Source organism: Erythranthe guttata, chromosome 8, assembly GCF_056151865.1.
Source record: "Erythranthe guttata isolate IM_541 chromosome 8, IM_541, whole genome shotgun sequence".
Classification (NCBI taxonomy): Eukaryota; Viridiplantae; Streptophyta; class Magnoliopsida; order Lamiales; family Phrymaceae; genus Erythranthe; species Erythranthe guttata.
Genome location: NC_142540.1, coordinates 2,768,652 through 2,794,036, shown reverse-complemented (window position 1 = coordinate 2,794,036; position 25,385 = coordinate 2,768,652). Strand labels below are relative to the sequence as shown.

At 34.8% G+C, this 25,385-nt stretch overlaps 2 protein-coding genes across 2 annotated transcripts; one reads left to right on the top strand and one right to left on the bottom strand.

Annotated features, from left to right (window-relative positions):
* Positions 1-193: 193 nt before the first annotated feature.
* Positions 194-1,768, bottom strand: MYBR1 (myb domain protein r1). Its single transcript, XM_013000053.2, has one exon. The coding sequence runs from the start codon at positions 1,397-1,399 to the stop codon at positions 272-274; it is 1,128 nt and encodes a 375-aa protein (XP_012855507.2). The 5' UTR covers positions 1,400-1,768; the 3' UTR covers positions 194-271.
* Positions 1,769-22,721: 20,953 nt separating this feature from the next.
* LOC105975666 (uncharacterized) lies at positions 22,722-24,197 on the top strand. Its single transcript, XM_088821634.1, has 2 exons — positions 22,722-22,788; positions 22,960-24,197. Exons 1-2 carry the CDS (start codon positions 22,759-22,761, stop codon positions 24,127-24,129), a joined length of 1,200 nt encoding a protein of 399 aa, XP_088677760.1. The 5' UTR covers positions 22,722-22,758; the 3' UTR covers positions 24,130-24,197.
* The last annotated feature ends 1,188 nt before the right edge of the window (positions 24,198-25,385 follow it).

Sequence of the window (25,385 nt, the reverse complement as noted above, 5' to 3'; positions counted from 1 at the left end):
GTGTCTTCTTGATTTTAATCCCTTTTTATCAATTTAAAAAAAAAAAAATAACTAAAATAATTTAAGAAAATTAAAAAACAATAAACCTCTTCTAACCATCTCATCTACCTCCCTGTACAGAGACCATTTTTTTTTTTAATTTTTTTAATTAAATTAATAAAAAAAAATAAAAAAAAAATAAAAAACTTCATCATCCTAAACAAGAAACCAAGAACGTTTCTTTCTCCATTTGTCACTGAATAAACATTAATTAAAAAAAAAATTAATAAAATCAATCGATCCGGCTGATTCCGATGCGCTTCATGGCGGCATTCCTGAATCCTTCATAGGCATTATTATACTGTTGTTGTTGTTGGTGTTGATGCTGAATATTAATGTATTGCTGCTGTTCTTGCTGCTGTTGGATTTGATATCGCTGCTGCTGTGTTTCTAATCCCATCATGTAATTCCTCACCTCCGATTTTATCATTTCCTGCATCACCGCCATTAGCTCCGCCCCAAACGGCACGAACACATTGTCCGGCTGCTGCTGCACCACCGCCGCCGGCATCGGCGACGGCGTCGGCGGAGCTAGTGCTGCCGGTGATCCCAGCCCAGACGCGATGTGAGTTCTCAGCTGACTCAACGAGATGACATGTGTAGGCGGCGATGGTGGTGGAGGCGGCGGCGGCGGAGGAATGGACAGGATCGGCGGCGGCATGTGGACGATGGGATTAACAGCTAAGGGTTGAGTTGACTCGGTCCTGTGATTGGTTGACTCGGTCGGGTCAACTCCGGGTAGAGACAGGCTGAGACTGGTCGTCGGGTCAACGACGGACGAAGCGGTTTCGAGCAAAACGACGCCGGATCTCGCCACCGGTTTATAGATATGGGAAGGCAGACTCGAATCGCTGGCGTCCGACCCGGACGGGCTGCCCGGGTTAAAGTACATACCCGAAACGGGTATACCCGACCCGTCGCTGACGGATCTCTTCAACGGCCGCTCCGGCTGGCCACCACCGCCGTCGTTATCGAAGTGACCGCCTTCGTCGGAGCTCAGGGAGGAGCACTTGCGCTTGAGTGTTGAGTTCCAGTGGTTTTTGATGGCGTTGTCGGTTCGACCCGATAGAAGCCGGGCAATCGTGGCCCATTTGTTGCCGAACTTGGCATGCGCCCGAACAATAGTATCGTCTTCCTCCGGCGTAAAGGCGCGGTGCTCCACCTGCGGAGACAGCTGGTTGCACCACCGCAAGCGGCAGCTCTTACCGGATCTGCCCGGAATAGATTTGCTGATTAGCGACCAGTTCCTCGGCCCGTGCTTCTGAACCAGCTGCTGCAACAGCTCGTCTTCCTCGGGGCTCCATGGACCCTTGATCCGATCCATATCCATTTTCTTCGAACTAACATTCGTTGCTGCCATTTTTTTCCTTCCAATTTTGGATCTCTCTCTCTCTCCTCTTTCTCTCTCTCTCTCCTTGGCTATGGAGAATTAAGAATTTAAGTTACAAGATGGGGGCAGAGGGGGGTATATATATACACACATACATACAGATGAGAGAGAAGAAGGGATAGAGATGACCGGTGGGGGTGGGGTGGGTTTAGGGGGGGGGTGGGGGAAAAGAAGCGGTTGAGTTTGGGGGGATATGGAACACAGCTGGCAAAAGGACACGCGTCACATCCCAGGCTCTACACTGATTTACACATACGCATCATTACTGCACTCTCCTTTTACTTGCGTAAACTTCACTCTCTTTCCTCTTTTGCCTATTTTGCCCTTTCTCTCTCCCTTTTTATTTTCACATCCATATGTATTATTACATTTCGCTACTTTTTGATGTCATTGTGAAACACCAATTTGTTATAACGTGACATAATTTGAAATATTTTTTGAAATTATTTATGTAATTAGAAATATTCAACTTTTGATGATCAATTACCATGTATAGCGTTGATTTGTTATTGTAATCATAAGATAGATAGGTAAATAACAATCAAGAATGATTCAGGAATTTTAATGAAATTTGGGGTATCACTATTGAAAGGAATTTTGAAAATTTACCATGTATAACAAAATGTATTAATTATTAGCAAGGAAAAATAAAAAATATTAGCAAGCAAAGGGGCGTTTGCAAAAATATAATAGATAAAAGAGATTTTTAAACAATAAACAAAAAGTGCAATTTGCAAAACAGTCCTAAACAATAATATTCTTCCACATAAGGACGTTCGATTTTGATATTTTTTCTAAAGGTTCTCTACTTTTCAATAACGAAATTGCCCTCATCTTCTTCCTCTTCGTTCCATAAACACCCTTGCAAACGCTTCACACCTTCTTCAAACTCAGCCTCGCCCACACCGGTCATTGCAAAAATTCTACTCCGCACAGTCAAACACATATACACACTGAAACACGTGAATTAAATTCACAATGTGTTTTTAACTTTTCTTAACTCTAAACTAAATCTTAGTTAGTGGGCTAAGTGGGGTTAAGTAGTGCTTAGTGGATTTAATTATGGAATTTATCTTAACTTCCAAACTAACCCACTAACCCATTATCTTGAGTGCTCTTGTGGTTGGTTTTCTTGCAGATCATGGGCTGAGAAGTGGAAGCTTGGCAAGTCTATAAATACCCAACTCAAGACTCAAGATTTGTACAGATTTCGAAGAAACAAAAGAGAGCTGAAGTTTTAATCTCGAGAATTTTAGTGTGTTTTCTAGAATCTGTTGTACGTACTCTTTATGAGTACATTCTTTGAAATCTAGAATTTTTAATATTTTTCTTTTAGTATCTAGATTTGGTTGTAAGAGTGATCTTGAAAAAGATTCATTCATAAGGAAGAAGTTTTCGCACTCTTCTGTTTGTATTCTTAGAATACTATTTTTAAAATATTTTTCCGTCCTGTAAAGGGCAAGTTCACAAGTCTTTACTTGTGAACATTTTTAATTCTGAGCATTGTCTTTTAATCTTTATATTTCCGCTGCATGTTGTCTCAAGTGTCATAACATTTTAGATAACATCTCTGTATAATACGAATTCGGGACCATAAATTCTTTCAATTGGCATCAAGAGCCAACACTTGACGTATACTAAGTGTTTGTTCCTATTTTCTTCACAGAAACGAATTCGTGATGGATACTCAGATGACTGCTTCTATGCGACCTTCTGTACTTGATGGCACGAACTACACCTACTGGAAAGTCAAGATGAGGGCGTACATCAAAGCCATTGATGAGAGAGCATGGAGATCTATTCTCACTGGATGGAAGCCACCAACTATCACAGATGTGGACGGAGATGTTTTTCCAACTCCAGAATTACGGTGGACACCAGACGATCTATCAAATGCTAACCAAAACTCAAAGGCGTTAAATGCAATTTTCAATTCAGTAGATTTAACAATTTTTAAATTAATCTCTGTATGCACTTCTGCAAAGGATGCTTGGGAAATTCTTCAGCTACATTGTGAGGGATCAGATAGTGTCAAAAGAACCAAGCTCAGATTACTCTCTTCCAAATTTGAGAGACTGAGAATGGAGGAAACTGAAACAATTTCTCAGTACAATGAGAAGTTGATTGATTTGGCTAATGAATTTCAATCCTTAGGTGGTCCCTTGAGCAACGAGACACTAGTGAATAAGGTATTGAGAACTCTTCCAGAAAGGTTCAGCATGACAGTTACTGCTATTGAGGAGGCTAAAGATACATCATCTCTACGGCTGGACGAGTTAATTGGTAGTCTCAAGTCCAGAGAAATGAACTTCGAAGATCAAAGAAAGGAGAAAGGAAAGGCTATCTCAAATGCACTCCAGGCAGAATTAGAAAAGGAAGATGTTGCTCCGGAATTTGATGATGATGCAGAAGAATGCCTTAACAATGTGGCATTTCAGATTCAGAAGTTCAATAGGGCGTACAGACGAAGTGGAATCAAGCCCAGACAGTTATTTCCAGAAGGGTCTCCACAAAATCGACAAACTCAGCCCCGGAACAGATCAATTCCACAGAGAACATTTTCTCAAACACCTTCTCAAAACAATTTAAAAAATTCTTCTTTTATTCGTTCAAATTCTGAACCACCTAACTTAGATCATATTAAATGCAGGGCCTGTTCAGGATTTGGACATTATGCTAATGAATGTGCAAATACCTTGAGAAGGAGAGGAATGAGTTTGATTTGTGCTGTCAATGATGAGGAGGAAGAACAACCTGAACAGACAGAGGAACAGCAATCCTCTAAACAAGCTCTTTCTGTCAGATATCTCACTGAAAGTTTCTCTGAAACAGAATCCCAAGGAGTCTCTCTGGATGCTGCAACACTTTCTGAAACACTTTCAGTTTGTGAGTTAAATACTGATCATTATACATGTTTAAACTCTATTTCAGTGAATGCAGCAGAATCCAGTAATGAAGCAGTCAGTGATGATGAAGAAATGTGTAAGAAGCTGATCAGAAACTTGGAGAAGAAGACTCAAGCTCTAGATGCAGCCAATAAGGAAAATTCCTCCCTCAAAGAAACAATCACACATTTGGAGGTTGGAATCACCAAGAAGGATCTTGAACTGGCAAAAGTGAAAGAAGAACTCAAAAAGGCAACTCTAGCAATCAAGAGGATGAACACTGGCACAACTAAACTCGAAGAGATTGTGTCAATGGAAAAGCACTACAAACATGAAGGGCTAGGGTTCAAAAAACAAATGAAGCCACTTAAGAAGAAAGAAATTGTCTTTGTAAAAGAAAAGGGTGCAAACAGAAAGGATTGCAGGAAGTCCACAGTCACCACTCCAGATTCCAGAATAAGAGGTTATATTTGTCATTATTGTTTCTCACCAGGACACATTCGTCCATTTTGTGAAAAACTCAGCAGTGACAAAATGTTGTATAAAATAATCCACAACACCTCAAGGAACACCTCAAAGAAAAAGGTAGAATCTACCAAAAAGGAGTGTAAAATATGGACTCCCAAAGGTAAACTTTTGTGCAAAGCAGTATACACCTCTTTAAATGCTAACATTTCAGGTTCATGGTACTTTGATAGTGGATGCTCTAGGCACATGACTGGAACAAAGGAATTTCTATCAAACTACCACACACTTAATGGAGGACGTGTAACCTATGGAGGAGGAGCTAAAGGCAAAGTGGTTGGACGTGGAACACTCAGTATTGAGGGGCTTCCAAAACTCTCAAATGTTTTACATGTTGAAGGATTGGGGTCAAACCTCATCAGTATCAGTCAATTGTGTGATGATGATCTACGTGTAGAATTTGATAAATACTGTTGTTCTGTGTTTGATAATCAAAATCATTGTGTACTTACAGGTTCCAGATCAATGGATAATTGCTATCAAACAGGTGACACCATCTCATGCAAGAGCTCAAGAGTAAGTGAAGTAGAGCTGTGGCACCAGAAACTAGGCCACACAAATTTCAAGAATCTGAAGCTGCTCAACAAGTACAATGCTATAAGAGGAGTACCAGATCTCAAGATCAAGGATATTCCTATATGTGGAATGTGCCAGAAGGGAAAACAAACCAGAGTACCACACAAAGTGTTGCAACACGTTGGTACCACTATTTGTTTTGAACTAGTACATATGGATCTTATGGGTCCTATAGAGGTAGAAAGCCTAGGTGGTAAAAAATATGTCTTTGTGTGTGTTGATGATTTTTCAAGATATACTTGGGTGTACTTTTTAAGAGAAAAATCAGACACTTTTGATGAATTCAGAAATTTGTATAGGTTTGTTAAAACTCAATTTCAAGTTTCTATTCGTAGGATAAGATCTGATCATGGAAAAGAATTTGAGAATGCTTTATTTGTTGCATTTTGTAATAAAAAGGGTATAAAGCATGAATTTTCTGCTCCAAAAACTCCTCAGCAAAATGGCATTGCTGAAAGAAAAAACAGAACCATCCAGGAAATGGCTAGGGTGATGATGAGTGCAAAAAATCTGTCTAAGAGGTTTTGGGCTGAGGCTGTCAACACAGCCTGTCACATCTCAAACCGTGTGTACCTAAGATTAGGATCTATGATGACTTCATATGAAATTCTTTATGGTAAGAAACCTAATCTAGAATACATGCATGTGTTTGGATGTGTCTGCTATGTTCTAAATGATAGAGATCATCTAGCTAAGTTTGATTCAAAAAGTGATTTGACTTTATTTATGGGATACTCTAATAACAGTCATGCTTATAGAGTATATAATCTAAGAACTTGAACCATTATTGAATCTGTAAATGTGGTATTTGATGACTTTGCTGATCTCCGCAGTAAAACAGCTGAAGATGAAGTTGATGACTTAATTGCTGAAAGAGAAACAACAGAAGAAGACACTTCTACCACAGAGAGCCCAGACACAAACAGTCCAGTCTTAAGAGAAGAAGGTGTTGAGCCAAGTGTCACCACATCTGACTCAACACACCCTACAGAGACTGAATTGCAGCCAACCTTCGATGTCTGCAGAAAGGAACCATCAAGCAGAATTCAGAAAAATCACCCATCAACTCAAGTAGTGGGAGATATCTTTGATGGAATAAGGACCAGAAGAAAAGAGAGAGTAAACTACAGAGATATGGTAAGATTTGCAAATTTATCTTCTGAATGTGCACTAACTGGAACCACTTGTTTTGTGTCTTCAGTGGAACCAAGGAATATTGCAGAAGCTCTGAAGGATGAATTCTGGGTCAATGCAATGCATGAAGAGTTGAATCAATTCATCAGAAATGATGTTTGGTACTTAGTTCCCAGACCAAGCCATGTAAATGTAATAGGAACTAAGTGGATCTTCAAAAACAAAACTGATGAAAAAGGTACAGTGGTTAGAAACAAGGCTAGGTTAGTAGCACAAGGATACACTCAAATTGAGGGTATAGACTTTGATGAGACTTTTGCTCCAGTAGCTAGAATTGAATCTATTAGATTACTTCTTGCTATAGCCTGCTTTCTTAAAATCAAACTGTATCAGATGGATATCAAAAGTGCATTTCTGAATGGAGTTTTAAATGAAGAAGCATATGTAGAACAACCAAAGGGTTTTGAAGATTCTGCCAAACCTAATCATGTTTTCAAGCTTAAGAAGGCACTGTATGGTCTTAAACAAGCTCCTAGAGCTTGGTATCAAAGACTCACTGACTTCTTACTTGAAATACAGTTCAAAAGAGGGGAGGCAGACAGAACCTTGTTTGTTAGAAGAACTAATAATCATATCATTATTGTTCAGATATATGTTGATGACATTGTTTTTTGCTCTACTTGTGCTAACCTTTTGCAGTCTTTTGTAGATTCTATGTCTCACACTTTTGAAATGAGTATGGTAGGGGAGTTGAATTACTTCTTAGGACTCCAAATCAAACAAACAGGTGAAGGAATGTTTGTGAATCAAAAGAAGTATGCTCTCAATCTGGTCAAAAGGTTTGAGTTGGAATCAGCCAAGCACATGAAAACTCCAATGGGTTCCAGTCAAAAACTGTCTAAGGATGATGTTGCAGAAGATGTCGACAGCACTCTCTACAGAAGCATGATTGGAAGCCTTCTGTATCTAACAGCAAGCAGGCCTGACATTATGTTTAGTGTTTGTGTGTGTGCCAGATATCAAGCTAATCCCAAGGTCACTCATCTTAAAGCTGTGAAGAGGATTATTAGGTATGTTGCAGGTACAGTAGACTTAGGGATTCAGTTTTTCAAAGACACAAATACAAACTTGATAGGCTTTAGTGATTCTGATTGGGCTGGGGATATTAGTGACAGAAAAAGCACCTCAGGTGCATGTTTCTTTCTGGGGAATAATCTAGTTTCTTGGTTTAGTAGAAAGCAAAACTGTGTATCTCTTTCAACAGCTGAATCAGAATATGTAGCTGCTGGAGGGTGTTGTGGTCAACTAATTTGGATGAAACAAATGTTGGGGGATTATGGGTTAACCAGTGATACCCTGACCATATATTGTGATAATTCAAGTGCTATTGACATTTCAAAAAATCCTGTTCAACACTCACGAACTAAACACATAGATATTAAACATCACTTTATTCGTGATATAGTTGAGAAAAATATTGTGTGCTTAAAGTACATTCCTACAGAAGATCAGCTGGCTGACATCTTTACAAAGGCATTAGATTATGAGAGGTTTTCAAAACTCAGAAAATCTCTCGGGATGTGTACTCAATAAACATGTCCTGAAACGTGTTGCAACATCTCATCAAGTATCTTAAGCTGCAACACAATTTACTGAAGCATTAGCTTCATTAAATAATGACTTCACTGTGATGTATTATTTCCTAAATCAGTAACTGGAAGTCTTTCACCTTGAAACGTGATCATGCTTCATGTAAACATTTAGCCAATAATTACACTCACATAAGTCAAACTCCTCTATTTTGATAGTCATATCTTAGTAACTGAGGAACCTTCAAACTGAACACTTGATCATGTTCCATGTGAATTGTTTGACTTGAAAATAAGAGTTTATATATATACATATATTATATATAAAAAAAAAATATATATATATATATATATATATATATATATATATATATATATATATATATATATATATATATATATATAAAGAAATATAATAAATATATATATAATTGTATCTATGCTTGTCAGCAATTTTTTTTTCTCACTATTAATCATTCATAAATGTGTTTTTTTTCTATTTTTGTGAATATTTCATGAGTGCTACGGTTTTATTTTTATTTTTTTTTATTGAATTATCCCTATTTATATGGGTCATGGGTACATGGGTTAATCTCTTATTTTTCCACTAAGTCCACTCCTTATTGTGCCATGTGTCACGGTTTTTTTTTTAAACTGCCAAGGAAATTTTATTCTCCTTAATCTCACTCTCCCCAAGAAAAACGGACACCACTTCTTCACCTTCTCCACTTCAATTTTTCTTTCTTCCTTCAGCAAAAATTAGGGCTTATAAATTTAGTGCTTCTTTTCTCAAAAACTCACACTCAAAAATCAAAAGCACAAAGAAGCTATTTTCCTTTATCTACTGTATCATGGCATCCCCACCTAGAAATCCTCCTCCAGCCGTCGATGGTGATGTCCACAACGATGCTGCAGCACCTGTACCAGCAGACCCAAATCTGGCCATCATCGTTCATCCAATCAACTTTGAAGCTGTTCCAATCAGCTACATTGAGCCCGGAGATGAGCTGAACCCGATTGACCCAGATAATTTTGATTTTGTGGGTCCCTCTTCCACCGCCGGAAGGTTTCCAACGCGCCGGTCCAAGCGCACAAACCCCTTCCCAGATCTGAATACTGCGGTGCCACAACGCCGAAGAGGAGAACACTCTCCCCGAAGAGGAAGCAGAGGTGGAAGAAGAGGAGGCAGAGGTGGCCGCACTCCAGTTCAGTCAAATCCACGAAGAGGTCTTCATCTGGTAGATGAAGAAACTGATGATGAAGCAGGGGATCCCACCTTTGCTGCACCACAGGCTCAAGCCTTGTCCTCCAGCACCTCCGAGTCATCAGCCAACAACTCACCTTCCCCAGCATCAGCTCAGGGGGAGCCCAGCATGGCAACAGCAGCCTCTCAACATTCTGCTCCAGAAGATGCTGCTGCACCTGTTTCTGAAGGTGTTGCTGCACATGCTCCAGAAGATGCTGTTGTACCTGTTTCTGAAGGTGTTGCTGCTCATGCTACAGAAGATGCTGCTGCACCTACTGTTTCAGAAAATGCTCCTCAGAATGCTGCTGAGGATGCTGGCCCTTATCAGGATGAAGAAATGCCTGATTTCTCTGGAATGTCATCAGCAGAGCATGTAGATATTCCATCTGTGGATGCTCAAGACTTCACCACTACAGAAGAAACTCCATCAGCACCTCATGGAGATCCTCTGGAAACTCTGGCAGAAGCAGCAGTTCAAGCAGATGCAACTCCACTTCAGGCTGAAGAACCAGAGAAAAGTGATGATAGTTGGGAGGTTCCTCTAGCTGCCTTTCGCAAAAATTTGCCCTCCTCTGATTCTGACAGTGAATCCTCTGAAGACTCTTCTCAGCAAGAAGAAGGTGTTGCCCCACCTGCTGCATCACCTGAACCAGCATATGTCCCTGATGAGCTTGAAGATTCAGAAGATGATGTCTCCTCAGAAGAAGAGGAACCAGACTTGGATGGGAAGAATTTGTCAACTCCTTTTGAGGTAACCAATGCCTTCAGTTCTCATTTTTATTTTGAATCTGATTCACTGTTGAGTCCTCAAGTCATGAATTGTCAATTCATTGAGGAAAAAAAAATTTCTAAGGAAGAATTTGATAGGCATAGGATAACTGCTTTTCTTCACCAAAGAAAAATACTTAATCTAGTTGAGATTGCCTGCTCTTATGATCCCTTGGTTGTGAAGGAATTTTATGCCAATTTGCAAACATCTTTTTTAAAGAAAAACTCTCCAAACTTTGGCAAAGTTTTTGTGCGCAATGCCATTTATTCTTTTTCTCCCAAAATTATCAACTCTCATTTACAAACTCCTACTGTGATTGATGAGGATAATTATGGTGATTTTACTGAGATTTGCAAAGTCATTTCTGGAAACCGTTTAAAAAATTGGCCTGCACATCCAAGAAAATTCCAAGTGTCTCAACTCACTGCTTTCTACTCTGTCCTGTTTAGACTCACAGTGACTAATTGGATTCCATCCAAAAATGTCTCTGTGGTAACTAAGCCTCATGCTGTACTCATGTACAAATTGGGGATGGGTTTACCAGTGGATTTTGGCAAACTGTTCTTTGATACTATTGGTCATCTTGCCCAGAAAATTTCACCCTCCACTCACCTCCCCTATCCTTCTCTCATCTATTACATCTTACTCTCTCAAAAATTGGGCCAAGATGACTCAGAATATCTTCACACTCCACAAGGCATGATCACGGTTTCTCAAAATTTTCTAAGAGCTCCTCATGTCCAAGATCTTCCCTGGAATGGAGATAATTTTCTCTCAAGTGAATCAGGTCAAAATAATCCTGGTGCTGAAGGTGTTGCTCCTCATGTTGACAACACTTCTAACCTTCTTGTGTCTGTTCCTAGAGATCTTTTATTGCAGCAGCTTACTCATTCTCTAGCTCAGATTACCTATCATCAGTCCATGGTGGAGCTGATTCAGAAGGCTCTTTCTGATCAAAAAGGGGGAGAAAAAGATCATGAAGCTGAAGCAGGAACATCTCACCCTATGGATGCTAGAGGAAGAGAGCAAGCAATCAATGAAGAGGAAGCAAAGAAAGAGGGTGAAGCTCAAGAAGAAAGCAGTGGATCTAGTGATGGAGGAGCAGCAGCTGCTGATACTGAGGAGACCTTGGAGACTCTGGATATTTTACTTTAGATTGTTTTCATAAACAATATTCTGTTTTTGTTTGTGTTTTGTTTATTTTCCCTCTGAACTTTTGTTTAGGACTGCACTTTGGTTATTTCTTTTGTTGGACTATCTTGCTGAATTTGGTTTTAATTTATTTTTTCTATGTTTTTTAAATGGTATCAAATTCAGGGGGAGTTCAAGCAATATCTCAGGGGGAGTCTTTGACTACGATTTAGTTTTGATCAGAAAGTTAAAAAGGGGGAGTTTGAAACACGTGAATTAAATTCACAATGTGTTTTTAACTTTTCTTAACTCTAAACTAAATCTTAGTTAGTGGGCTAAGTGGGGTTAAGTAGTGCTTAGTGGATTTAATTATGGAATTTATCTTAACTTCCAAACTAACCCACTAACCCATTATCTTGAGTGCTCTTGTGGTTGGTTTTCTTGCAGATCATGGGCTGAGAAGTGGAAGCTTGGCAAGTCTATAAATACCCAACTCAAGACTCAAGATTTGTACAGATTTCGAAGAAACAAAAGAGAGCTGAAGTTTTAATCTCGAGAATTTTAGTGTGTTTTCTAGAATCTGTTGTACGTACTCTTTATGAGTACATTCTTTGAAATCTAGAATTTTTAATATTTTTCTTTTAGTATCTAGATTTGGTTGTAAGAGTGATCTTGAAAAAGATTCATTCATAAGGAAGAAGTTTTCGCACTCTTCTGTTTGTATTCTTAGAATACTATTTTTAAAATATTTTTCCGTCATGTAAAGGGCAAGTTCACAAGTCTTTACTTGTGAACATTTTTAATTCTGAGCATTGTCTTTTAATCTTTATATTTCCGCTGCATGTTGTCTCAAGTGTCATAACATTTTAGATAACATCTCTGTATAATACGAATTCGGGACCATAAATTCTTTCACACACACATAGTCACATACTCACACAGTGATACACACACACACGCATATACAGACATATGAACACATACGCGCGCGCCCACACTTTATGGGATGATATACTATATTTTAGGGTGCTAAAAGATATTATTAATTCTTATTGGAGGTGGAAAGTTTAAAACTGCTATACTTCAAGGGTTGAAAATGGAATTAAACCCTTTTTATTTATATTTATATACATGTCCAAGGAACAAAAGTTTCGTTTCTTATTGTCATTGTTTTGGAAGTTATGTAGACTTTTGGGGACACTCAATTAAATTAAGGGCCATTAAAATAAAATCCAACCGAATTTTACACCCCAAACAAGTAACGGCTCTGAAAATAAACGAATAATATATATAATAATAATATGAGAGAGAGAGAGAGAGAGAGAGAGAGAGAGAGAGAGAGAGAGAGAGAGGAGAGAGAAAGAGCCATCAGCTTTGACTGAGAAGATAGGGATGGGGGCCAGGCTGGAGAGCATTTGCTTTCATAATTGTGTGTATTAATTTGTTTATTTCTGGTTAAAAAAACGGCCGCACGGAGTTTGCTGACGTGGCAGATAACGACAAGTATTGTCGCTAAATCGGAGGGCGTATCATTACTACAATCCTGCCACTCCAGCCTGTAAAACATTTTTTAATATTCGGGGGGAAAAACTCCCGTAATATAATATTAACCGGTATTAGCCGGTAACACCGTCCTTTCCAATTAAAAAGCTTACCTGTACGGATCCCATGCTCAATCACTTGCACGCTTCTCTATGACCGGCTTCAACGTTTTCCTGGTACCTTCCTTCTTTCCAATTTTTTTAAATTGATAAATAATAATTAATACGAATATTACTACTATTACGTAACAGTTTCGTTCTTAATATCTTTAAAATGGAAAACAATTGCAGTTTTGATCCTTCAACTTTGTACTGATTATATATTTTTTCCTAATGTTCAAAAACAACACATTTGGTCCATCATCTTTCGAAAAGCTTTTGGCCCTAAATGACAATTTACTGTTATCCGTTAGATAAGACAGTAATGGACACATGTTTGATACCGTTGGGTACTAACAAAAATTTGACGAAAATGATCAAAAATATCTAATTCTTAAAACATAAATGACTAAATATGTTTTTTTTTAACAAAGAGGACCAAATGTATAATCGATGTAAACTTAAAGGACAACAAAAATATTATATCCTTATTTAAAAAAGAGAAATTGTCCTTGATTTTTTTTAAGGGTTAATGAGACAAAACCCCCTCATTAAGAAAAATATTAGAACTAACCACCCCTCATTATTTTTAATAAGTCAAACCCCCTCCATTAGTGTCATACCAATACTACCCTCACATTTTGTATTAGAAAGCAGCCCCCCACCATCTCTACCTGAACTACGGAATTCATATCAAATATTCATGGGAAAAAAAATCTCTCCCCCCTAAATCACGGCAATATGTAGAATTTCATCCCAATAATTCGCTAAAATCTGCCCATGATCTATAGCCTTCGGTGGAACCCTAGTTTACTTCATTTGTTGGAAAAAAATTCACAAACGTGTGAATCGAGGAGAAGCAGACACAAAAACATGGTGAAATCAAAAAAATCGAATAAAGGTAGGCTGCTATGAAATCCGTTTTTCCTACAACATATAATTAGATTTCTCTGTTTTATGTCATAATACGACATATTTCCATTTTTTTTTTTTGGTTTTCAATTTCAGCGACTATGAAGACTGCAAATATTCATCCATAGTTGCCTGTAAAATTGAAGTTGACTAAAAACTTCGTAGTTCACTATAATCTTCGTATGAAATTTGTTTTATCAGAGTCCTTAACAAAGAAGAGATCATTGTTGTCGGAAAACTTAAAAAATTTCGGTCATATACACTCAGAGTTAACTATAAAATCGGATAGTTCACTATATTTTTTCCAGAGTCAACTATAAAAATTAGATAGTTAACTATAATTTTTACGATGTCAACTATAAAAAATTGGTAGTTAACTATATTGTTGCCAGAGTCAACTATAAAATCGGATAGTTCACTATATTTTTTCCAGAGTCAACTATAAAAATTAGATAGTTAACTATAATTTTTACGATATCAACTATAAAAAATTGGTAGTTAACTATATTGTTACCAGATATCTACAAAAATTGGATAGTCAACTACAATTGTTCCGATGTCAACTATAAAAAATTGGTAGTCAACTATAGTTTTCCATTAATTCACTATTTTAAGATATTATGGTGTTATAAAATGAGATGAGATGTAGAAGAAAAGATAAAGTATTGAGAAGATATAGAGAAACTAAAGAGAAAAAAATGAAACACACGAGAACAGAGGAAATGAGGGAAGAGAAAGGAGATAGAGAGAGGAGAGAGAAGAGATGAAATTGTGGAAGAGAGAGAATAGAGAGAAGATAGGAGAGAGGAGAGAGAAGAGAGGAAATTGTGGAAGAGAGAGAAGAGAGAGAATAGAGGAGAGAAGAGAGAGAAGAGAAGAAATTGTTGAAGAGAGAGAAGAGAGGAGAGAGGAGAGAGAAAAAAATAATAAATGAACAACACGTCAAAAATGACGGTTGAGAAGAGAGAAAGAGTGGAGGAAGAAAGGACAAAATTGGAATAATAAACACGTGAGGGGGGTCTCACAATTCCTAATGTTAATTTTAGATTTCTTTACAAATGGTAAATATTAAAATGGGTTTTGACTCTATTATTTTGTGTATTGAGGGGGTTATCCCTCATTTTCCGTTTTTTTTGTGTGTGTCGAATATAATTCTTTGTAATAATAAATCAAACTCAAAACAATATTTCAACGAATAATCTAGTAATAAGTATCGAGTAGCTAAATTGATTTGATTTGCAACCCTAGTTGTGTTTGTGTTTAACACTATAAAACAAAAAAATAACTGAAGGTGAAAAATTAGTAACATTGTTTTGTTTCGATTGACAATGTTACTAGCAATTGTATATTAAATCTTGAAAGTAATTATCAATATTTCAAACCTAATATATGTATATATGTGAATAATTGGATAAGGTAATTAAAGAAAATTTGTATCTGTCTCTCCGGTGCTCTCGTACGTTGTACCTGTACCTAATACCTAATGCCCAGTTGTTTATGTATGGGTATTGGGTTTTACAATTAATGAAATATTATTTTAATTTTTTATTTAAATTTGAATGTCTAGATGTTATTTTCTAAGTATATTTGCTATATCGAGTCGGTGACAACGAATTAGGGAATTAATTAGATGAATAAATGGGGGAATTAATTAGGGTTCTCTCTATAAGATTTTATCCACTATTAAGTATTTGTAATTTGTATATATTTGCTCCTATCCACACTGTTTATTCTTGGGGTTTTTTTTTCATTTAAAGAAAAGTACATAATTTATATGAGGGTTTATGTATGACTACAAAATTGATTCATCCATTTGCCTGCATTTTGCTTCACAAATTTGTGACTACGTAGGTTGTTCTTCAAATAAAATAATCATTGTACTTTAATAGAAAAAACCTTCAAAGTTCATGTATGGTGCAACGGAGGTAAGAGAGCGGAGGGTAATGGTGGAGAGGTGGAGAAGAGATGAGAGGAAAGTGGCCAGGGTGGATCGAGATAATTAGGATTTACAGTTATAGTAGTTGTGGGTATTTTTGTCTTCTCACACAAGTTTAAAGGGGGTCTCACTAATGTAAAATTATGTAGCACGAACACGGAAACGGTAATACGGAGAAACGGCATGTCCCGAAAATGAGGATATGGGAACTTAAGAGAAACGTATAAATATTAAAAATATAGGGGTATATTTATAAATATGATATATATATATATATATATATATATATATATATATATATATATATATATATATATATATATATATATATATATATATATATATATATATATATATATATATATATAAAAGTTTTTGTTTATTTATAAAAAAAATCTATATTTTCATGCAAACATATTCCAAATAAATTTTACTATCAACTATCAATTTGCTTTGCAGTTGATCACTAAGTCATAAAAATAATTATGGAATCAACAAAAATATTTGATAAATTATTTTTTTAAATGTTTCTAACTTTTTAGAAATTGGAAAATGGTTCATAAGATGTCCAGTGGATGTTCTCGAGTTTTCAACACAAAACATTTCCGAAATGCAAAAACATTAAGAAATTGAAGTTTGCGTGCTATATAGAATCAAAAGTCAGTAAAGCCAATGCTATGTAGTTCTAAATATTTCAATTCTAGGAGTATTGCATTATTACCCCTTCTTTTGTACTGCCTTCATTAATGCATGAAGATTTTAAAATATTTTTTCAATTCATAAGTAATGAATTACTGATTCAACAATCACAATTAATATATTCTGGATTTCGTAGTGAGTATAATAAATATATACATTACAAATATTGCCGAAAAATACATGAAAATTAAAAATATCTCGTCTAAACTGGGAAATACATGAAAATAAAATTAAAAAAAAAAGGAAAAAAAAAAACAAAAAACAAAAGTGGAGTAAAGAAGAGAGATATAGGGAAATCGCATTTCTACAACACGCTTTGTAGCCTTTGCAGAAAACAGATGTCAGCGCGTCCGGCGAATTACTTGAATTGAACCGGTTTAAATCCTCAACGGCTCAACCGTATTTGCATGTGGGGATGAACACTTTGTCACGTGCTCCATACCGGGATAAGGGAGACACACGTGCTCATTGCGTCCTCTTTTGAAGCACTCGTATCAAGCCCTTGTTATCCATATATATCTACTTCCTTTGTTACAATATTTATTTCAATCTATCAAAATCGATAAATAAAAATTATCTGATTTAGATCATAGTTTGTAAATCTGGTCTAAGATATATAAAATTAGAATCAATATTTTTAATAAATGAACACTAATCCAATTCCACACCAAATTCTTTTTTAAGAAAAATTTAAAATAAAATATCAAAATTAAGGAATCAAAATGAATAATATTATTTTCAATAGGATTTACCTATAAGACAAAATTACAATAATATTATATATAATATTCAAACAATTAAATGGATATCGAAATTTTCAGAATATGGGACGAAAAAATATAATTCAAAATTAATAAATAAAAAAAACGGCGTAAATTATAGGGTTTTGTTCCAATTTTCACCCCGAAAAATTAAAATACTGCAAGTTCGATTTTCTCAATTATTTCAACGAGTAATGTGCAAAAGGTACCCCTGTGTAATCTCAAAATAGCAAAAAACCCCCTATGATAAATTAACTAGCAAAAACCCCCCTATGAAATTTTTTAAATAGCACACTTGACCCCTTATTAATTTAAACATTGACCCAAAGTAAAAAGACATAAACACCCTGGTATATCATTTTTTAGCTGTTACAAAAATATAAATGAGATTTACAATTCTCTAAATATTTTAAATTCTTATAATTTATAAATATTTTATCTGTTTTATTTTTATTATACATTTTAATCAGAAAAGTAGAATATGTTTCTTTTTTATTTTATTTTTAAATTATCATATAGGTTTTTTATTTTAAATTACTCGTACAGTAAGAACTTAAATTTGCAAAATTATGTATTTCTTTATTTTGAATTATCTTAAAAAGAAAACTTTAATTAATTTGATTATTAAAATTTTATAATATTTCAATTTAATTAGTTTATAAAATTTTAAAAATACAAAAAAAAAAAAAAAAAAAAAAAATCAGAAGAAAAGAAGAAGATAAGTTGAATCATCATCGTCTTCAACGAATTGAATCCCGTTGCCATCTCTACCAACACCACTATCATCTTCACAGTAAAAAATTAAATCAAAAAAAAAAAAAAACCCAATCTTTCTTATCGTCCAGATCTAAAAAGAAATTTATAGAAAAAACAGGGGAAAGATTTGAGCTACTCGTTTTGCTCCTGCAAAAACTAGCAAAACCCCCAATACAATTCTACAAAATCCGTCAAACAACAACGAAGATTTGAGATGTGGTGGAGAAAGGCCCGAACGCCATCTTGTAATCGGGGTTGTAGGGCTTCGCAGAGCTTCAATTCGTGCCGGCGCCGCCGTAGAAGATTAGTTGCTTCCGACATTCCTCAATCTCCTGAAGCTTCTCCGATCACCGGGCCCTTGTGCGGTCGCAGCGGCTATTGGAGAGCAACATAGCAGAGCAACCCCTGATGGAGGATTTGCTGCAGTGGTTGGAGTCTGGGAGGTGGCTGAACGAGATGTTGAGGTTGGAATTGAAGGTGAGAAAATGAAAATTAGGGTTTTGTGGGAAACATATATGAAAAATTCATGAAATCACATATTAATGTATTTTGAGGGGCAATTATGTAATTTCAGATCTAAAAATCCATCATCAGCCGCATACATAGCGAGTGTGGCACACGAAATTGCATTAGGGGGTATTTTGCTTTTGACTAAATTTCACAGGGGGGTTTTTGCTAGTTTATTTATCACAGGGGGGTTTTTGCTATTTTGAAATTACACGAGGGTAGTTTTTGCAGTTTACTCTTATTTCAACAGTATTACATGTCTTACATACTTTTTTTACTCACTTCTTTTAACAATACAATATTACTCCCTTAGTTTTATATTATACTAGTGTTTTTCTTCATGCGATGCACGGAATAACACTATAAAACTAAAAAAAAGATTAATTTAATACATGACAACAATAATATATATATATATATATATATATATATTACACTATTATAATAAAATTTAATAGTAATATATATTTAAATACACTATTCACACAGATATAATCATATAGAGACACTCTTCAAAACATAACTTAATTGTCAACAATATGAGATTCTTCATTAAATAATATGTGAAAATACTTTTGGTAAGTCACAAAGTCTTGTACATCATACACGTTATGATCATTGTCTTGGGATGTGAAATCAAATTATCATTTTATCTATACTTACTATTTTATTTTATTTTATTTTTTAAAATAATTTCCAATTTAATTAAATGAGGTGAAAATAATTATGATTATGTGCTGTCAGTCAGTGGAACCCAACTCACGTGATTGTGAAGGGTCGTGGAGGTTTCTTCTCATTCATCCATTTATGGGGAGTTTAAATTTAATTAAATCTTATTTAGGCTTATTAAATTCAGAAAAAATCTAGTTAAATAGGCTACCTACTTTAATAATTTAGATAGTGCACGGTTAGGGGCGGGTCGGGTCGGATAATTACCTATCCGACTAGACCACTCGATGTTGCAGAATAATGAAAACTATAATCGGCCCGATATTACTTCACTAACAGATTTTCGAGTAGACTGAAAACTACCGACCGGTCTATTTATATATGAGTTGATTAAAAGTATCGATCCAATAAAAAAATTATCGGCCAAGAATGGCTCAAAGTGGATTGACTGGCCGATATAATCGACTCATGCACTGTCCTATATATAGATTCTGATCGTGAATAAATTTCTAGTGGACGAAGGAGAAGATCCATTCATTTTGATTGTTTAATTAAATTAAAAAAAAAACATTTGGAAAATGTAATAAATTTTAAATTTAAAAATTTGATAAAATTTCGTGATTTAGAGAAAAATCTCAATAAATTATTAACTTCGGCCTTACCTAATTCTCTCAATCATTAATAACTTTGTAAAAACTCAGAAAATACGATTGGAATATATATATATATACCCATAACTGATAGATAGTTTTAGAATATTCGGTTTTATGGGGATTGTTTTAAAACTTTACTTATCTCGCAACTTGCGCTTTGGCAATACATAGTGATGTGACGTGGCTAGAAAAAAAAAATATTATATTATATTCAAATTACATTTTCAATAAGATTTTTCATTTTTGATAAATATTTTCAATAAGATTTTACAAAATTACCCTTCTCAGCTTTTAGAAAAGTGGTTCGGGGTAGATTGATGAACTGCAGACCAGCTGGAAGATACTTTGGGCTTTATGAATTTGCCCTCTTTGGGCTCCAATTATTGGACGAAAGCAATTGCAGCACGTGAAACATACGCCATATAAGGCAATTAGTTTATTATGGGAAAATGAATTAAATAAATAAGAGATAATAATATATTAATAATAATAATAATAAAGTAGTCTTACAAGGCGGCGGCGGGTGACAGTTGGGAAAATGGGAACGACAGGTGGTCGATGGATTACGTGTCCACGTCACAATAGATAGACAAAGAACAATACTTCCACCGAGTCTTCTGCCACGTACGCCAAGTTAGTTAAAGTGGGACCCGCTTAGCTTTTGTCCTCTTGTGCTTGATATGGCAACGGTGGTAATTACAAGTTAAAGCGAAGGGCATTATAGGAATATTGCACCGTAAGTAATTCAGTTTTTCCACATATTTAATCCACAATTAATAATTGATTATTATCAATAGTCTGAAATAGTGATTAAAATATGGAATTTTATTTCACAAAAAATAATTAATATTAATATTTAATTTCACAAATAAAATAGTATTGTTTTTACTCTTTGATGTTTAAATATATTTAAGATAAAGAAAAGTATTTATAATATAAAAATGAAATACTCAGGAAATAATTAATACCCTCATAAAATCCAATTCAGTAGTTGCAATAATTTGAGTGTGGCTGTCTCCTTGCGAACCGTCAATGAGAAAAAGAAAAGCAAAAGAAGGTCCACTCATGGGAGATTGGTTATGCGTGACAGCTATAATGCATTTAATTTTATTATTATTTATTTATTTATTATTTATTGAAAAATAAATAGTTTCAATAATTTGGAGAGAGTAAAGTTAGGGAGATGTAGATATAGATTTGTTTGTTTATGAGTACGTAAAGATCTGGAAAAGGACAGCAGCATCTGCTGGTGGTGGTGGTTCAAAGAAATTATTATTAATAATAATAATAATAATAATAATAATAATAATAATAATAATAATAATAATAATAATAATAATAATAATAATAATACAAAATTATATTTTGGGCAGGTACTAACTACACATCCCATGATTCCCGCTATCGTAAGCCGTGTGCGTATTCTATCGTACCTTACTGCAATCGTGCACCCACTAAACAAATCCTTGCATACATACTGACAATTTCAGTTATATATTTATGGGAAATAATTAAATAAATTAAATGTTTGGGGGAATAATATGGTGAGTACAATTATGTGTTCTTTTTTCTTTTTATTGTTTAGATATAATGATTTAAAATTAATTGGACAGATTCACAAATGATATAATGAAGTTGGCAAAACTCAAAACATGAGATTTGTAGGTTTTGAATTGACTTTCGATTCCAACTTAAATCACTAAATTAGATGTTGGGTGAAAAAAAATATGCATGATCCGATTGATACTGCCCACAAATTTTATGTTTTGAGTTGTCTAGCAGAGCCGGTCCTGAGAATTTGGGGGCCCTAAGCGGAGTTTAACATTGTCGCTTTGGTTTTTTTTAAATATTATCTAAATTATATTGTTATTGGTACACATTTTTAACAAATATCTTATTTAATAAACAAATTTTTTTTCTCTTTTATTGAAAATAACAATATGAATTTGAAATATATCAAATACGAACCTTAATGTTGTTGGCATTGTAAAAACATTTGATGACATAATGGTATATGCATCTATTTCATGCATAAACAACACATTATGGGGAGGAAAAAAAACAATCGTTGATCAAAATTATTAAAAGTACATATATTGATCATTATATTGTTCGTCTCAACCGACAACAGTTCGTTTCAATCTTTTTGTGATATGGATGTTTGGTTTAAGATTTATTTATAATCTTAAAAAAAATTGGCATATACATTTGGATATTAATAACATACTATAAGTAATTATATAATTAATTTATAAACAATATTATCTACAAAACACAATATTTAAATTGGTCTTCCTATTTTTTGAATAGTTGAGATTATAAAATATTCCACTAACATATAGTTTAAAACAACATCTAATAAAATATTTAAGGACTAAAATGTGCTACATAACTAATTATTGGGGCCATATAGTGGTTTATGAAAAAAATTGTGGGGCCCGCTTGTGGGGTGGGGCCCTAAGCCAAGGCTTCCTTGGCTTACCCCCAAGGCCGGCTCTGTTGTCTAGAATTTTCAAAATATAACTCATTCACGCATAATTTTATCACCTGGCATCCGATCTAGCTGATGATTTAAGATAGGTTCAGAAAATAAATCGATGTAGTACAATTTCCGTGTTTTGAGTTCCACCAAAATTAGAGTAAAGAATGGTCAAAATTAAATTCGAATTCAAAACGACATTTAATATTTCATAAAATAAATATAAGTTGAAAATACGATTGGAATGAAATCAATCAAGTATGAGATGAAATTTTTCAAGAAACTATGTTCATAAAGTTTGAATTTTTGCAAGGCGGAAGAACATTTTTCATGTGGGCCTTTCAACAATGGCCCAAAAAGTAGTACGGCCCATCAAATAAGTTTTTATTAATTCATAAAAGACGTGTTCGCCAGCCGCCAGCCGGCGGCGGCGGCGGTTCGTGAACAAGTAGCAAATCTGCCATGGAAAATCAACAAGTAGCAAATCTCAAGGTACGTAATTTATTACAAATCATACAGCTTCAACTTTCTTACCGCTCTCTATCAACAGATTGAATATCAATTGTGGATTTAATATCACAAATCTGTTAATTTAATATCCTGTGAAAATGTTAATATGTTACATTAGCGTGTGTTTGTTATGTACAATAATGCAATATGCAGAAGAAGAAGAAGGTGGATGGAGGGAAATGCAATCGTCATGGTCGTAGTCGGCCTTATTACTCGAGGAGATGTAAACACAAGAATTATACGAATATAGATTCTCTTCCGGACGAAATGTTGTTCCGGATTCTTCTAGAGCTCGAACCCCGAGAATTATACGAATCCGCCATGCTCGTTTGCCGGAGATGGTACAAAATCATCGACACGCGTAATTTCATACAAGAGCACCTCGAGCATTCCAGGCCCGGACTTTTGATCGTGGGGTCAAATTACAAATGTCCAACTTTCGTGAGTGTAAGTGCGGGACGAGGAGGTGGCAAAATCGACAAGTTCGACTACCCTCACAAATTCAGCTCCTTATATTGGCTTACTTGTAACGGTTTGGCAGTGGAGGAGTACGACCACCCCTCAAAGCGCAACGGCAATACTTACAATCATTTCATCAAGAATCACACGACTAATAAAAGGTTTGCGCTCCCTCCATTTTCCGGTTACGACTATTATTCATGCATGGGCTATGCTCCGGCTTCAAATGAGTATAAAGTGGTCCGACTATACCCCCGCAATCTCGAAAGTTCCATATTGACTTTGGGAGTTGACAAGTCTTGGAGGTACATTGACACCACACACATATCTTCCAAAGAAGTTGCGAAGCTTCTCAGGTATAGACCATTGGTTACCGAAGGTTTTGTGCATTGGGCTGGCTGGGGTAGAACTTGTATCCTGAGTTTGAACATACAGACTGAGATTATTACAGAAACCCGAATTCCCCAAGAACGTCTCCGTATTACAATATTTTTATCGACATGGAGGTCTGTGACTATGCTCGGGGGCTCGAGGAGTGGATTATCGTGGGATGTTTGGGAGATGACGATGAAACCAAACGGAAAGAGTGGGGAATGGAAGAAGGTTCTAGAGATCGATTTGGAAGCTCAAAAGTGCAGAATGGAACAGCACTTGGAATGTACTCTTGTTCCCGAGGGACTCGTACCGGTAGGTTGGTTAAATTACATGGAGGTGTTGGTGTTGTGTATTTCCGAGAATTGGTCTACGGGCAAAGATTGTGTGTTCTATAATGTCGGTACACAAGAAATCCAGTTTTTCAACTTGGGTTGTGTTCGTGCTGCTTATACTCATAAGAACAGCCTCGTATGGTTCGATCATACTTAGATCACAACAATTTTCTTTTTACTGTCTAGTTTTCTGATTTTTTTCGAGGTTTTTAATTTAATCTGCATCTCAGATGCACAAACTAACTTCTTCTAGAAATAATTACTTTATATACCAACTTTTTTTTTTTTTTTTTGACGAGTTTGTATACCAACTTAACGCTACTTTTAAATAAGCTTTTACAAAGACCACCTTAATTTGAAATCCAATTCAAATACAACCCTGAAATATAAATATGTATATATGTATGTATTTTAAAGCTAATGGAGGGCAAGTTGGGTTATTGTGGATTCAATAGATTAGACATACATAGAATTATCTGGTCTTGTATATACCAATTATTGTTAATTTTTTTATATATCACAAATGGTTGAAAAAGTTTTAATTAATTAAGTGCATGGTCCAATATTTTGATTAGGACAGTTTAAAGTGATAATTATAATTGCACCAATCTAAATATCTAATTATGAACCTATGAAATTTGTCCGATTATGCGAAGGAACCCCTTTACTTATTAATATATTATATCTCTTTTAATAATTGAAGTTTCTTCTAACTGATCTAAAACACTAGATCCCAGGCTATAGTGATCAGTTCTTATCATATTCTAATTAAATTTATTTTATTTTGGTTGATTGATTAAGACAAATTTATTAACGGGCTAAATACAGTTTGCACCCTTAAACTATAGGGGTGGTAACACTTACCCCTTAAAGTTACAAATGTAACACTTACCCCCCTCATTAATGAATTTAATGATAAAACTTTGACTTTGAATGATGTGGCATTTTTTCTTCCCAAATTGTCCTTCTAGCTATTATATTGATGCATATATAATAAAATATTTTCAATAATATTTCAAAAACTAAATTTTATAAAATATAATAATTATTAAAAAAATATTTTGATTTATGTTTAACTCCACATTTTAGTTACTATAGACCCTAATATAAATAAAAATCTCAATATTTTAAAAATATATTAAATACGTTAAACATTTGCAAGAAAAAAAAATATTTTCAAGGCTTAAATGGCCAATTTTTTTTATGATAATTATTGATTTGAAAATTTATTTTAGTTACTTAAATATAAATTTTAATAAAATAATATTTAAATATTTAGACGTTTAAATTATAATTTCTTATTAACTTTTGAATACATTTTGTGATTCTCAAAGTAAAAAGTGGGATGATTATATTAGAGTCATATACGCATTAAAAAAACTATATAAACTATAAAATCATAATTAAAATTCG